This window comes from Chrysochloris asiatica, unplaced genomic scaffold, assembly GCF_000296735.1.
Source record: "Chrysochloris asiatica unplaced genomic scaffold, ChrAsi1.0 scaffold00394, whole genome shotgun sequence".
Taxonomy (NCBI): Eukaryota; Metazoa; Chordata; class Mammalia; order Afrosoricida; family Chrysochloridae; genus Chrysochloris; species Chrysochloris asiatica.
Genome location: NW_006408912.1, coordinates 1,616,643 through 1,632,285, shown reverse-complemented (window position 1 = coordinate 1,632,285; position 15,643 = coordinate 1,616,643). Strand labels below are relative to the sequence as shown.

The 15,643-nt window shown below is 44.9% G+C and overlaps 1 protein-coding gene across 3 annotated transcripts in view; it reads left to right on the top strand.

Annotated features, from left to right (window-relative positions):
* Positions 1-5,799: 5,799 nt before the first annotated feature.
* LIMCH1 (LIM and calponin homology domains 1) overlaps positions 5,800-15,643 on the top strand; it is a 567,717-nt gene continuing 557,873 nt past the window's right edge. Inside the window, exon 1 of one of the 3 annotated variants that reach the window (XM_006876602.1) lies at positions 5,800-5,954. In XM_006876602.1, the coding sequence (XP_006876664.1) occupies positions 5,859-5,954 (96 nt within the window). In that variant the 5' untranslated portion in view covers positions 5,800-5,858. The remainder of the gene's footprint in view (positions 5,955-15,643) is intronic. The other 2 variants (XM_006876604.1, XM_006876603.1) reach the window with 2 other exon arrangements.

Sequence of the window (15,643 nt, the reverse complement as noted above, 5' to 3'; positions counted from 1 at the left end):
TCCAATTTCTCTACATCCTTGCAAAGACTTATTTTTGTCTGCCATTTAGATTATAGTCATCCTAGTGGGAGTCCCTGCGGATTGTTCATGTGGACCTTGCCAGATGGAATTCACAGGAATTAAATCTACTATATCTGTGGAAAGAGATAATGGAGAAGCTCAGTATTAGCCATGAGAAAAAAGCCAAATGTCGACTGTTAATTAGACCACTAATTGCTCATATGCAAGTTCAAATTGAACTTTTCAAAAAGGAAAATGAGTGCAGAAAAGACAAAGTGTGAACTTGACTATCTCCAAATAATTTATTGCAATGGTCACACAGAACTCAGGTACAGTTATGGGGTTTACTAGGGAAGTTAACAGGTTACAATTCAGGGTAAGAAATGTTCAAGGCCCTGTTGCCTCTCCACCACCATGCCCACAGGGAGGTCTCTGTCTGTCCCACCAATGTTACAAAGCTCTTTCAGTGCTGCTGATAGGTGCCCACAGGACACATCAGTTCACCATAAGTCTCAGCCTGAAAGCACTTGACTCTAGCTTCATGGGTCAGCTAACCTAGCCCACTAGTTAATGGCCTGGAGGTACCCAACTCTGTAGCAAGCCTCCTGCCCAAAGTCACTCAGTTTTGCTGGTTCCATGGCCTGGAAACCCACTGCTTTGTCACATGTTCTGATTCTTGGTTCTGCTGCTGCTCCTCTGCCACTCTTCTGGTGTCACAACTTTCTGTCCCTAGTTAGAAGTGGTTCAATGTGCAGAAAGCTGTTGATGCAAAGGATGTGCTCCACTCCTGGCTCCTCTTTGATGGCATTGAGCTCCTCTATCCTGCTTCTGAAATGGTTCATTTAAAACCCAATAGGATGGGAACATTGACGAATTCCCTCCTTAGATTTCTAAGTGTTTACAGTTACAATCCTTCTAACAGTCACTCATGAGTAAATAAAATAATCCACCAGCATCTCCCCACACCTTCTCTTACCCATACTTATCAGGAAAAAGTAGTTTAGTTTACAAAGAGTATGGCTAGAAGCGACAATAAATAATTCACTACACTGCAAAGTGAAATCAGGGTTATCAGTAGTGATGTCAGATTTTGACTGAAATCAACAAATACCAGAAAGCTGTTTGTTGCTACAAGATGCTGTTGAGATAGTTCTGACTCATAGACCCTATGTACAACAGAACAAAACACTGCTGGGTCCAGCACCATCCTCAAAATCATTGTCATGTTTGAGTTCATTGTAAACACTGTATTAATCCATTTCCCTGAGAGTCCGCCTCATTTTCTCTACTTTATCAACCATGATGACCTCCTCCAAGGAAAGATGTTATTGACTATACAAGGGCATTCAACTCTGTGGATCACAGCAAATGATGGATAACATTGTGAAAAATGAGAATTCCAGAATGTTTTTGTTCATGAGAAACCTGCACATAGACCGGTTTAAAATAAGGAAAGATATGCATCAAGGTTGTATTTTTTCATCATATTGATCCAATTTACATGATGAGCAAATAATCTGAGAAACAGAATTATATGACGAACACAGTATCAAGATTAGAGGAAGGCTCATTAACAATCTGTGATATGCAGATGATAAAGCATTGCTTGCTGAAAGCAAAGAAAACTTGAAGCACTTACTAATGAAGATCAAAGATTATATATAGCCTCCAGTATGGACTATACCTCAAACTACAGAAAATGAAAATCTTCACAACAGGACCAATAAGCAAAATTATGACAAATAGGGGGAAAGTTTGAAGTTCTCAAGGATTTAATTTTACTTGGATCCATAATCAATATCCATGGACACAGCAGTCAAGAAATCAAACACTGTATTGTATTGGGCAAATCTGCTGCAGAGACCTCTTTAAAATATTGAAGAGCATCAAACGAAGATGGAAAGAATGCACATGGTTGATGTTCAACTCTTTCAAGAGGTAGCATATGATCAAGGGCCAATGACATACATAAGACAATAGGTGGAATCCTGAACCCTATCCAGAACCTTCTAAGGTGGGAAATCTCCACTTGAAAGGACAAGCAGACCAGCCTGGAGCAGCTAGAACAGAAGATACTTCTTGAAAGAAAAACTGACAGGAAAAATAAAAACAATAATGGCAGTCCGACTGACTACTACAAGAACAAGCAAGTTGCTTGCCGAGGAGACGTCAAGTCAAGTGGTTGGTTCCCCTCAGGGCAAACCCTCTTCCAAGACTAAGACTCAAGGGGAATACACAAACAGGCATGTGGTCTGACTGGAGACCATGTTCATCACGATAAGGGGAAATGAGGGAAAAACGGCAATGAAGCTGTGAGCTAAGTCTGACCACGTTCAATAGACTTCTGTGAACCCTGGTGGAGACCTGGTTGGCCAACAGTATGGCCAGACCTGGAGACTCCTGGGCCCAGAGACAGTGACATAGTCACAGAGGACTAGAGTGGAGAGTGAAGCATTCAGCTGATAAGAAGTGAGGAGAGATACACAAGAACACCCACACTTGCAGATAATACCCACTTGACCTGGCTTCAATGGCTAGATGATTATAACTCGAGTAGAAGAAAAAAGAAGAGGGTAAAAAACAGTAATTTGATATAATTTGATGAACTTGACCTACACCTATGGATACAGTAGCTCAAAAGAGGAAACACGTCTTTACAGCAAGGATCATTCCCATCCCCTTGGTACACAGAGTAGACAGGGATGGGAAAGTTGGACACTGGCTACCCAAAATGAAGGGGCGGGGCTACAAAGGCTTACAAGATTTCAAGAGGGACCCTAGATCCAGAGGGCGTAGAGGAAGGTAGAATCTCCACTGAGTAGTATCCAATCTGACTGGGCAGGGCTGATGAAAGAAGATGGGCATAGGACTCTTATGGTTCAATAGTAAATAATTGCTATTAGGACTGACTGTGAGGGTTGGAAATGTAAAAGTAGATGTTTTGTAGCAAAAGGAGGGCAGTGGTTGACTTTGCAGTCCAGGAGTGGAGGTCCCTGGACCATCAAGTGAGAAGATCAGAGAGTGTGACCCTACCCAGATAGGCAGTGATGCCAGGGATGGAGACAGAGATGATGACGTGGAGAGATGGAGTGGCTGGGGATTCTAGACCTAAAGAGGGAGAGGGGTTGTGTGCTGACGACCAAGGGGCAAGCTTGCAGGGTATGCTTGCAGGGTATACCCTTTGGTTGGTTGATGATGCATGGAGGGGATTGTAATCATGGCAATGAAATGATATATGATAGGATGAATGTAAAGCTAATATTCTCCCATGTAAACTATCACATAATTCACAATAAAAACTTAAAAAAAAAAAAGAGTCAATGATACAGAAGGAAGAAGTTCAAGGTGTATTGAAGAACAAGCCACTGGGAATTGATGGAATATAAATTGAAATCTTTCAAGAAAGTGAGTTGGCACTAGAGGCACTCAGTCATCTATACCAAGAAATTTGGAAGACAACTACATGGCCAACTGATTAGCAGAGATCTGTATTTGTGCCCATTCCAAAGAGAGGTGACCCAATGGAATGCGGAAATCATCGGGCAATATCTTTCATATCCCTTTACTTTACTCGCATGGGAGTACTAAAAGTAATACAGGAAAGTTTTACTAAAGGTAATACAGGAACAGCTGCAACCATACATTGACAGAGAACTTCCAGAGGTTCGAGCCAGATTCAGAAGAGGACATGGAATGAGTGATATAATTGCTGATGTCCGATGGATCTTGGCTAAAAGCAGAGAATATCAGAAAGATGTTGACCTGTGTTTTATTGACTATGTGAAGGCTTTCAACTGTGTGGACCATGACAAGCTATGGACAACATTGTGAAGCATGAGTATTCTGGAACACTTAATTGTGCCATGAAGAATCTGTACCTGGACCAAGAGGCAGTTGTTTGAACAGAACATGGGAACACTGAATGGTTTAAAATTAGGAAAGGTATCCTAGAGGGTTGTATTCTTTCACCACACTTATTCAACCTGTATACTGAGCAAATAATCCAAGAAACTGGGTTCTATGAAGAAATACATGGCATCAGGATTGTAGGAAGACTCTTTAGCAACCTGCGACATGCAGATGATACAACCTTGCTGAAAGTGAAGAGGACTTAAAACATTTACTGATGAAGATCAAAGAGCACAACCTTCGGTATGGATTGCATCTCAATGTAAAGAAAAGAAAAATCCTCACCACTGGACCAATAAACAATATTCTTATCGATGGAGAAAAGAGTGAAGTTGTCAAAGACTTTATTTTTCTTGATTCAATCATCAACACTCATGGAAACAGCAGTCAAGAAATCAAATTTGCATTGGGCAAATCTGCTGCACAAGACTTTTTTAAAAAGTGTTAAAGAGCAAAGATGTCAGCTTGAGGACAAAGGTATGCCTGACCCAAACCATGGTATTTTCAATAACCTCATATGCATGTGAAAGTTGGACATTGAATAAGGAAGATCATAGAAGAATTGATGCTTTTGAGTTATGGTGTTGGAGGAGAATGTTGAAAATACCATGGGCTGCCAAAAGAACCAACAGATCTGTGTTGGAAGAAGTGTAGCCAGAGTGCTCCTTGGAGGTCAGGATGGCCAAACTTCATCTCTCATGCTTGGGACATATTGTCAGGAGGGACCAGTTACTGGACAGGGATATCATGTTTGGTAAGGTGCAGGGTCAGAGAAAAACAGGAAGACCCCCAGTGAGATGGACTGGCAAAGTGGCAGCATCAATCAGCTCAAGTGTGGCAACAATTGTGAAGTTGGCCCAGGACCTGGCAGTGTTTCGTTTTGTTGTGAATAGGGTCGCTATACATCAGAACCGACTCCATAGCATCTAACAACAGCAACAAAAGAAGAATTGATGACTTTCAATTATGGTGTTGGTGAAGAATATTGAATATACCATTGACTGCCAGAAGAACACAAAATAACTTTCTGGGCAGAAATGCAACCAGAGTGCTCCATAGAAGGGAGGATGGCCAGACTTCTCATCTACTTTGGATATCCTATTCTCAGGACCAGTTCCTGGAAAAGGAAGGACAGAGTGCTTGGTAACATAAAGGCTCAGCGAGAAAGAGGATGAGCCTCAAGAGCAACATATCAATGTTTGGGGGTATGGCCCAGGACTTGCACTTTCATTCTATTGTGCATAGGGTCGCTATTAGATAGCATTAGATGGCAGGTAACTACACAAAAGGTCAGATGACTTCCTGGCGCCAGGTTAGAGGCTGCTCCTCTTGCCCCTACTCCTGAGGCCAGAGGAGCAGCAGGTGCGGCCAGATTTCTGCCCGCGCGTCCTCTGCTGGGCGGTCGCAGAGCCTGCAGCCCTGGAATGAGAGCGTTGGACTGAGTGAGCGTTTCCCAAGTGCTGCCCAGCCCACCTGCCCATTTATTTGTAGCGGGTCCGGCGTGGGGACGTGCGGAGTGGCGGCCTGGGTCCCACTTTTGGGCGGGGTATGGGCTGGGAGGGAGACACACAGCGCTTGCTCTAGGTTATTTTTAGTCGGTAGCTGAGCTGCCCCCTCCGAGGCGGAGAGGCCAGAAAAGGTGGGGAGGAGAGGGAGCTCCCGGAGCCTCGGCGCTCGCTCCCGCGGGGACTCTCGGCGCGGCCCGGCCCAGGCAGCGCAGGGAACAGCTGCGGCGGCGTCTCCAGCAGTGCGCGCGGCTCTCCTCTGGGACCTGCGCCGGGCGGGGGAGGGGAGGCCAAGGGAGGGGAGAGCGAGCGAGCGAGCGAGCGAGCGAGCCGGCGGGAAGGGGCGGGGAGCGCGCGCCTGCGGTGGCGGCGGCGGCAGCGGCGGCGGCGACAGTAGTCCTCATCCCGGTGGCCCAGCTCTTGAGCGGACGCGGGGCTTTGCAAATGGCTTGTCCCGCCCTTGGTCTAGAAGCTCTTCAGCCCCTGCAGCCCGAGCCCCCACCAGAACCAGCCTTCTTCGAGGCGCAGAAGTGGATCGAGGTAGGTGACTGCGGTTTGCTGGCGGCCTATTCGGGGCGCCCCGACCTAGAGACCCGCTCACTGTGGGATTGCAGGTCCAGTCGCGTCTCCCCCAGTTTCCTTTGCCAGTTGCTCCAGGTCACCCGTCAGGGCCTCGGGCAAGATGCGATCTCCTGGTCTTTTGGCCCAGGCGAGGGTGGGCGTGATTGGGGGGCATTGCAGTCAAGTTGTAAGCGTGAGGAGACTGGAAGCGGTCCCTTGTTATTCCATCTCTCCAACCTGGCCGCGGTGCAAATCTCAGTTCCTGCGGCTTCCAGGCGCTGCAGGAGGAAGCGCAGTGCGAACTGAAGCGCCGCAAAGACCGCTGGAGGCTGAATCCCCAGAGTACTTGCCTGGGTTGCATTTTGTGGTACCCTCTGGGCCCCACATTGCACCTCTTGGCCCCCTTCCCTACCCCTCAGGAACAGAGTTGGCAGAGTCTCCACCGGAGCCTCTTGCTGGATTCTTGGCAAAAATCAGGTGTAAGCCTGGCACAGCGCACAGGGCCGGGGAAGCTTGGGAGACCCACCTGCAAACGCGCCAAGCTCATAGACGCTACTCAGCCGTTGGCAGTCCTGCCTCCGTCCCAGAGGCGGCGGAGTGGGCTCCGTGGTACCCGGTCCCGGTGGCGTATTACACTTCTTAAATGACTCGTTGGCAGTTCAGGGAAATCACTGGAGCTCTCGGCTCAGTCCAGGAAGCTCTGGCTGGGTGATCCAGATTCTCGATGCCTATCTGTAGATGTAGGCTTGCTGGCCCTGCGCTCCTGAAATGACGTATCTGTGAGGTTCAGAACGCTTGGAGGGCTTGAGGACGAAAGGTGACCCTCCGTTACCATGCAAGGAGCCCCTGCCTCTCTGGGTAGCCTTTCTAGAGTCTCAGCAGAAGGTGAATTTGACCTTTTCTGCCGGTGACAGGCAGCCCTTCTCTTTTGTGAGTTCAAAGGAGGAAGTGAATGGCTAAGTCATGACCAAGTGTTATCCCTCCGTGGCACCGCAGATCTCAGCGAGGATGCTACAGATTTAAACCTACGGAGCTCTGGGAAATCGCCCCAATCCTGCGGCCAGAGGCCTGCACCCTACAGGATTAACCTGCTCCCTGCAAGCAAGAGTGTTATCCATAACTGTGTTGTTGTTAAGTGCTATCAAGTATGTTCTGACTTGTGGGGACCCTGTATAGGGTTTCCGAGGCGTGGCTGGTGGATTTGAACTGTCGACTTTGTGAGAGAAACAACTATTTAAAAACAGGATTAAAGAATCACAAGACTTTATTGCGAAAAGCCCCAAGCCTGTCTCTCATAATTTGATATCTCGTGGCCAGATGAGAAAAAAAAAGGTTGTGCTCTTTATTTTTGATATGTGGCTGGCAAGGTTTGGGGTGTGACAGGTGCTTGCTGTCTCTGCATTCTTGGGCTCACAGGGTACACCCTGGCATTTGTGGTTACTGGCTTAGTGAAGAAGAGTTGGATAACAGTGTTTTTCAGATTTTAGAACTTAATTTTCAGGTGGAGATTTTGGAGGTAAGTGGGTAGAAAGGGAGACTATAGTTAACGGGAGAGCAAGCTTAATATTCTTGATGACAAGTGATTTATTTCCAGTGTCTTTAACATAACATTCACACAGTTTGCTTTAAAAAAACACTTTTTTTGATGTTCCATGCCACAACGTGCACAAATCTTAAGTGTATACCTCCATGAATTGGAATTGTTGTTGTTGTTAAGTGCTGTCGAATTGATTCTGACTCATAGTGACCCTGTATAGGGTCTCCGAGGAGCAGCCAGTGAGCTAGAACCACCGACCTTGTTGGTCAAACTGACTTTGCAGTCCAGCGCCTGAGGCCACAGTGCCACACCAGGACTCCATGTATTTTATTATAGCCCCTACCCATATCAAGATAGAAAACATTTCCTAAGAAAGTAGTGTCCCATTAGGCCCTATAGTCAGTTGGACATTTAGGCATTATTCTTGCTACTTTACCATTTCTACCAATTAGAAACTGTGCCAAACAGAATGGGGCATCTGGCTTAAGGGCTAGGCAGCCTTGTCGTGAGTCGAGTGCATTATTAAAGCGCCTATCACTTTTCAAATGTGGAGTTCAGTTTCAGGAAAGGAGAGCTTTCCCTCCCAGGCTATATAAAAAGATACTCACTCCAGGGAAAAATAAAGACTGCTCCCCCTCAGCCCCAGCCCCCTTCTTTCCAGGAGGTTCCTCCTGAAATGTCAATAGCTTCTACAAACTTGGGAATCCCAGGAGCTGTAACAGATGGTTTTGTGCGCAGTTGCCCTGTGAACAAAGATTCCTTGGCTAATACAGCAATAAGGTAGTACTTAGTGTGAGCTGAATTCCCGTGGGGACTGTTATCTCGAGACAATTGCCTCTCCTTTAGGGGCTACATTATCTGGCGGTCACATCCTCATTGGTAGGTCTTTGTTTTCCACTTTTGTTTGGTTGGTGATTGAATTTCCCAAAGGCTTTTTTTTTTTTCTTTCTTCTTCTTTTGAGTAGTCAGGAATTTCACCCTTTCAGAAAAATGTTCCCTTGGGTGCAGCAGGTTAATAAACAAACTTTGCTGCTAGCCTCTCCTCTTCAGTCCTTAGTCGTCCTGGAGTCCTGAGTTGGTCAGAAAACGTTCATTCTTAATAAAGGCTCAAAGAACAAGCTCCGGGAGATAACTTGTTAGTGAGGAATGTCTCGGCCTGCAGCCTGGCTATTTGAGGACTGTGTTACTGGGCAGGAAATGTGGCCTGGGAACTGAGCTCCTACCCCACCCTACCCCAAACTTCTGCCATAGTTGGCAAAGGTAAACGCTTTGGTGTAGTTAGGCTTGATGTGGTCACCCACCTGTGGGAACAGATCCTGTTGATTGATAGCACTTTCAGTGACTTTTTATAGCTGTAGGAACAGGCTACATGTCTTAGCGTGGGTTGGGGAGACTCCTAAAGGACGTAGCAGAGTCTAAGGAACTATTAGCAGTAGGTTGGAGTCCTGGTGTGGCACCGTAAGATAAGCACTGGACCACAAGGTCGGTTTGAACCATTCAGGGTTGCTATGAGTCAGAACTGACTCTACGGCACTTAACAACAACAGCTATAGGATAAGCGCTTGATGGCTAACCACAAGGTCAGCGGTTTACACCCACCAGCCACTCCTCAGAAACCCATATGGTGTCCCTGTGAGTAGGAACTGACCTGATGACACTTAACAACAGTGATAGCAGGTACGGGGGCTCTGGTGGCTCTCTTGGATAAATACGGGACTGCTAACTGCAAGGTCAGCAGTTTAACCATACCAGCTGCTCTGTGGGATAAAGGTGACGCTTTCAGCTCCTGTAAAGATTTAAAGGTTTGAAAACACTATACAGGGTGGTTATGAGTCAGAATCAACCTGATGATGGTGAGTTTGGTTTTGGAGTTTTAGGGGGAGCACAATGGATGGCTAGCCAAAAGGTTGTTGCTTGGAACACACCAGCTGCTCCTTGAGAAAAACATGTGACAGTTTGCCTCCATAAAGATTTACAGCAGCCACGGAAACCCTTTGGAGCAGTTCTACTCTGTCTGTAGGGTTGCCGTAAGTTGGGATCTACCCCTAGGCTTCGGCTTCATTTTCCTTTTCCTTTTCCTTTTCTAGAAGAACTTCCTAATCAAGGTGCGAAGTATAAATCCAAAAAATCAAACCCGTTACCAGGGAGTTGATTCGGATTCATAGCGGCCCTATAGGCCAGTGCAGTGTTGTTGTTGCTGTTGAGTTGATTCTGACTCACAGCGATCCTACATATAGGATTTCCAAGAGCAGCTGGTGGGTTTGAACTGCCAACCTTGTATTTTCCAGTCCAGTGTAGGGTTTCCAAGGTTATAGCAGCAGATTGCCATATCTTTCTTCCATGGAGCAGCTGGTGGGTTTGAACCCCTGACCTTTTGATTTAACAGCTGAGTGATTTAACCAGGGGCTAAGTCAAAAAGTATTGCTACAAAATCATAGAAACCTTTTATTAAACCAAAATATCAAAATGTGAAGCTGTTGTTTCTCAACCTAGCCTTCATCTAGGTCTATACACGTTTTTTTTAAAAAAAACATTTCGTTGTGAATTGAGTGAAGGTTTACAGAGCAGATCATCAGTTTTACACTCAACAAATCATGTACTTCGTTTCATCTCAGTGTTTGTAGTTCCCTCCATGGGACATTACTTATCCCACTTTCTCTCTGTGTTTCTTGTTTCCATTCCTCCTTCTTTCCCCAGTCTTCTGAATTTTGCCCTTTTGCTTTAGAATGGCTGACCATTCTATGGTGTGCATACCTAACTAGTGTTGTGGTCCCCACTATCTGTCTATCTATTGCTTGGCTGAAAATTGAGCCTCAGGGGTGAGTTTAGATTTAGACCTCAAGAATAACCAAGAGCCATAGTCATGGGGTTCCACCAGTCTCTAATTGACCAGAAAGCCATTTTGAGTTTTGTTCCATATTTTCTCCCACTCTATCCAGGACCTTCTAATGTGATCCATTTCAGAGAAGTTGGTAATGGTAGTTTTTCTGGTCTCAGAGGCCTGGAGACTGACGCTCACATGGTCTATTAGTCAACTGAACTAGTTGTTGACAAGTATCATCAGTGTTCATCATCGTTTTTTCTCCACACAGAAAGATACCAATAGTTGCACCAGTAGATGACTACTTAGGAGCTTTTAAGGTCCCAGTTGCTACTCACCCAAGTAGGATGCAGAACATTGTCTTTGTACACTGTCATACCAATTGACCATGGTGTCCCCTGAGACTATGGTCCTGAGGCCCCAGCCTCAACAGATTCGATCTCAAGGTGTTTAGTAATGTCTAAGAAGTTTTTATAACTTTGTTTCCCTATTCTCCACCACATTCATGGATACGTTTGCAACAAAAGTAAAACCCATGTACTATATATATTTGTCCTGGTGTGGCGCTGTGGGCTAATGCATCAGACTGCAGAGTCGTTTGAACGGCAAGGTCAGTGGTTCAAGCTCACCAGCTGCTCCTTGGAAACCCTGTACAGGGTTGCTATGGGTTGGAATCGACTAGACAACACTTAACAACAACAACATATATATTTGTGGGTATGCCCCCATTCTCCTTCCCACATCTGTTTAGTCTGTGTATCTATCTATCCATGTATCTGCCCATGGTTGTTGTTGTTAAGTGCCATCCAGTTGATTCTGATTTACAGCTACCCTACATGGGGTTTCCGTGAAGCAGCTTGTAGGTTTGAACTGCTGCTTTTGTGGTTAGCAGTCCAGTGATTATCCTACATGGCTACACTAGGACTCCTGTAGATCATTGTTATTGCAAGATTGTATATCTAACAGTATTTACCTCTGTTCCCTTTAACTCTTGCATTCCTCTCATGTCTTCCCCTGCCTTCATCATTTTCTGCCACCCTCCCTCTTGTTGCTTTCCCCATCACCCCAGTTAACACGTGTCTATACTTTAGCCAGTGATTTACTCCCCTGTCCTCTCCCCAGGTCTGTACACTTCGGAAGGCCATGTTTCCATCTCTCTAATCCCCAAATTATTCTGCACTCTTTGATTTATACCACATCAAAACAGCAGATTTAGCATCTTCAAGGAACTCAAATTTGTGTTCCTTTTAAAGATTCATTGAATTTTAGGACCAAAGGAAGTTTGAAGAGCCCAGATCAGGGCTGTAGGGTGGACTATTATTGTTGTTAAGTGCTGTCGAGTTGGTTCCCACTCATAGAGACCCTGAATAAGGTTTCCAGGGAGCGGCTGAGTCGTCAACCTTGGGGTTCATCTGACCTTGTGGTCCAGTGCTTTGCCCCACAGTGCCACACCAGGACTCTGTAGGGTGGACAGAGGTAAGGTTTTCCAATGAAATTCTCTGTTTTAGGACAACCCTGGCTACCCTTGAAATAGTATTGTGATGGAAAATCATTCCTCAGTGCAACTTTCCTTGCATTTTTCTCACCAATGCTGTTTTTCGTTCTCTTATAAGGTCGTCATAATAATCCCTCGTGATTGTCCTGTGTCCTTCAAGAAAATCTATTAAGATTATCCCTTGGGAATCCCCAAAATCAGTTGCTGTAATTTTCTAAGCTGACCTCTTTGCCTTAAAATTAACTGGCCCAGCAGATCCCGTTGGAAGCCACTATTTTGATCGGACCTTTTATTGAAGACAACCTAACTACACTAAAGCAAATGTATTACTGAGAAAACTTGTCTGCAGTTGCCTGCTGATCACAGAGACATGTTTAAGCATGCTTTGTTTGGAATAAACCCATGCTTGTGTGCTCTGGAATAATGGAGGCAATACTTTTTGACTTACCTTCATACAGACTTTGGAGGTCAGACTTTTGAGTTAGGCTCCCTGGGCTTGAGTCCTGGTTCTGTTGCTATTCAGCTGTGTGACCTTGGGCAGACTCCTTTTCCTCTCCTTGTTTTCTTATGATTTCAAGTATCTTTCTTTCGAAGATAGCTCTAGTAGTTTTAACAACAACAAAAATAACAAGAGAGATTGCTGGAACTATTTAAAACAGAGATACTGATAATAGCTATGTAATTTATAGGAGTGCTGTGAGGATTGAAGAAGTTGATTCATGCTTAGAATAGTGTTTAATACTTAGCCAGTATAGCATAAGTGATGGATAATAATTATTGCCGTTAATTTTGCTATTGCTAATATTGTTACTGCTGTTACTACCACTACCACCACTGTCATTATTAATACTACTGTGATGCTATCGTTGTTGTTTTTGTTATTAATAACAAGAGTCCTGGTATGACCCTGTAGGATAAACACTGAGCCACAGTGTCGGTGGTTCAAACTCACCAGCTGCTTCTTGGAAACCCTATATGGATTGCAACCTACTCGACAGCACTTAACAACAACAGGGCTGATTTGGAAAGAAAAGCCAAATCCTTACTGTTCTTACCCTATTAAGATTAGGATACCTGGGCTAGAAATTATGGTGTGACGCTGTAGGATTAGCACTAGACTGCTAACTGCAAGGTTGGCAGTTCAGATCTACCAAATGTTCCTTGGAAACCCTATGTAGGGTCGCCACGAGTCGGAACTGACTTGATGGCACTTAACAACAACAGTCATTACAATAAGGATCCTTGGTGGTAGCACTGTGGCTTAGGCGTTAGACTGCTGTCTGAAGGTTTGGCAGTTAAAGCCTACTAACTGCTCTGTGGAGAAAGATGAGGCTTTCTGTTCTGGTAAAGATTTCGTTTCACAAACCCTGCATTGGGCTGCTATGAGTTGGGAATGATGTGATGGCAGTGTGTTTGGTTTGGGGTTAGATTTTACTATAAGGAACCCTAGTGATGCAATAGTTAAGCGCTTGCAGGTCATTTGTTCCTCCCATTAGTCCCTCCCTGGGAGAAAAGACCTGGCGACCTGCTCTCATAAAGATTGTTGTTGTTAAGTGCCATCAGTTTCCGAGGAGTGGCTGGTGAGCTTGAACTGCTGACTGTGTGGTTCAAACCTATTTTGCAGTCCAACGCATTAACCCACAGCACCACACTAGGGCTCCTGGATTATTATAACTTGTACTGAAAGTGATTTCAAGACCAGAGGAAAACTTGTATACCTACTCATAAAACGATCCTGTTTTTTTAATGTTGAATATTTAATTCTAATGTATATGTATTTAATTAAATAGAATATTTAATTCTAATGTAATAGCCTTTCTTACCAAACTGCAAGCAAAATGCTTAATGCCTCTCCTCTTATAGATAATCCAATCCTCTTGTAATACAAAATAGTGACCGCTTGAATATTTACTCATATATTCAGCAATGTTTTGTTCACTAAAGTTATGTCAACTCCTGCTGGAAAAAGAATAATTCTCCATTTATTTTCCTTCCTCCTTTCCTCCCTTCCTTTATTAAACTATAAGGGTTTGTTAGTAGGTGGTGGTGGTGGTGTGCTGTGGCGTCGGCTCTGACTCACAGCCACCCTGCATAGGGTTGCCAAGGCTGTAAACCTTTAGGGGAGCAGAAAGCCTAGGTGATTCAGATTTTCTGGCTTCCCCCTCCACTCCCCTTGCCTCCTCACCCACACCAATATTTATCTGTTCAAATCTGTCATTCTTCTCGTTGGTGCCAAATACTTTCTGGAGAAACTTGTCTCCTCAACTGGGTTTCAGTTGTGATTTGGACCAGGTTATTAGGCCTTTAGGGAGGGATTAGAAATTTCAATCCAACTCAGTCACACTTGTCAATTTGAGATGTTGCTGGACTCCTTTAACTTTAGTCAGCATGCCTGTAGGACTTGGTTATGCATATAATCTTATTTGTGACCTAACGGCATTTCACATGAGTGGGAACTAGTGCTGGAAGTGAGCAGTTTGTCATCTTTAGTCATTTCCCTTTGCTCACATGGAATTGCTTTCTTATCCAACTGGGACCTGATTCTGAAGATTAAAAGCATTAAAGGCACCCTAGTGCTCCAAGACTGAGACACGTTGTATATTGTTTGGCAGGAGGGAAAATTTATGAGTAGACTTAGATAATGAAGCATTTAGTGGCCAGTAACGTACGGCATTTGTGATGTAATGATACGTGTGAACATATGCCGTAAGTTATTTAGTCATTTTCAGTTCCTCACATCTCTAGAGACTTAATGACTTTTTATTACAACGATTGAACTTTCCAAACGGTCCTCTAGTTCTTCATGAAGAGTTGAGGAAGAGGAAGAAAGAGAAAATGTTCTGACACAATCAAGCAAGGAGCCAGGGTCTGAATAGATTTGTAAATTAGAGAAGGCAGTGTCTTTTTCACAAGGACATTTAAATAGTCTGACTTGTTTGTATACAGGGACTGCTATGACACAATGCTGTCACGTGATAGGAGAACAGTGAAGCCCTAGAGATTTGGGGAACAGGAGCTGGCACTTCTTGCCCCAGCATCTCCCTGGAAACCAAGTTAGCATCAAGTGAGCTCCAAATGGACAGACTGAAGACTGGCCCCCAAGAAGGGGTCGGCTGCGACATGTGCTCCCAGCCACTGGCTTTCTTGGCCTCTGCTGATGGATGACAATGGAGCCAGGATGTGGACATCTGGCCATGATTCTGTGGGTGGCAGTCAGTGCTAGGTGGGACTAGGCAGCTCTTGGAGTTTGCCTGGCAGCTAATCTTCTTGCTTTGGACTTTTCTGAAACTTAAACGTGTCATTGTTGTTAAGTGCTGTCGAGTCGGTTCCAACTCATAGCGACCCTGTGTATAAGATTTCCAAGGAACAGCTGGTGGATTTGAACTGCTGACCTTGTGGTTCGCACCAGCGCCACACCAGGAGTCCTAAAAATGTCATAGTTACAGGACAATGTAATGATGAGGGGGATAAAAGCCAACCTTTGTCGAGTGCTTCCTCTAGGCCAAGTACTGGGGTAAAATCTTTGTATGCATTAATCTCTGACAAAATTAGCTACGGATGATTCACTGGTGGTGCAGTGAATAAGTGTTTGGCTGCTGACCAAAAGGTTGTCTGTTCGAACCCACCAGCTGCTCTGCAGATAAAAGGTGTGGCAGTCTGTGTCCGGAGAGCCTTGGTGACCTTATGGCACCTTTCTAGTCTGTCCTATAGGATGGGTAGGAGTGAGAAGCGTCTCCCTAGCAGTGGATTTGGTTTTTGTTTCTTTAACTGTTGAGTCAATCCCAATTCCAATTCATAGTTATGCTATGTGTATC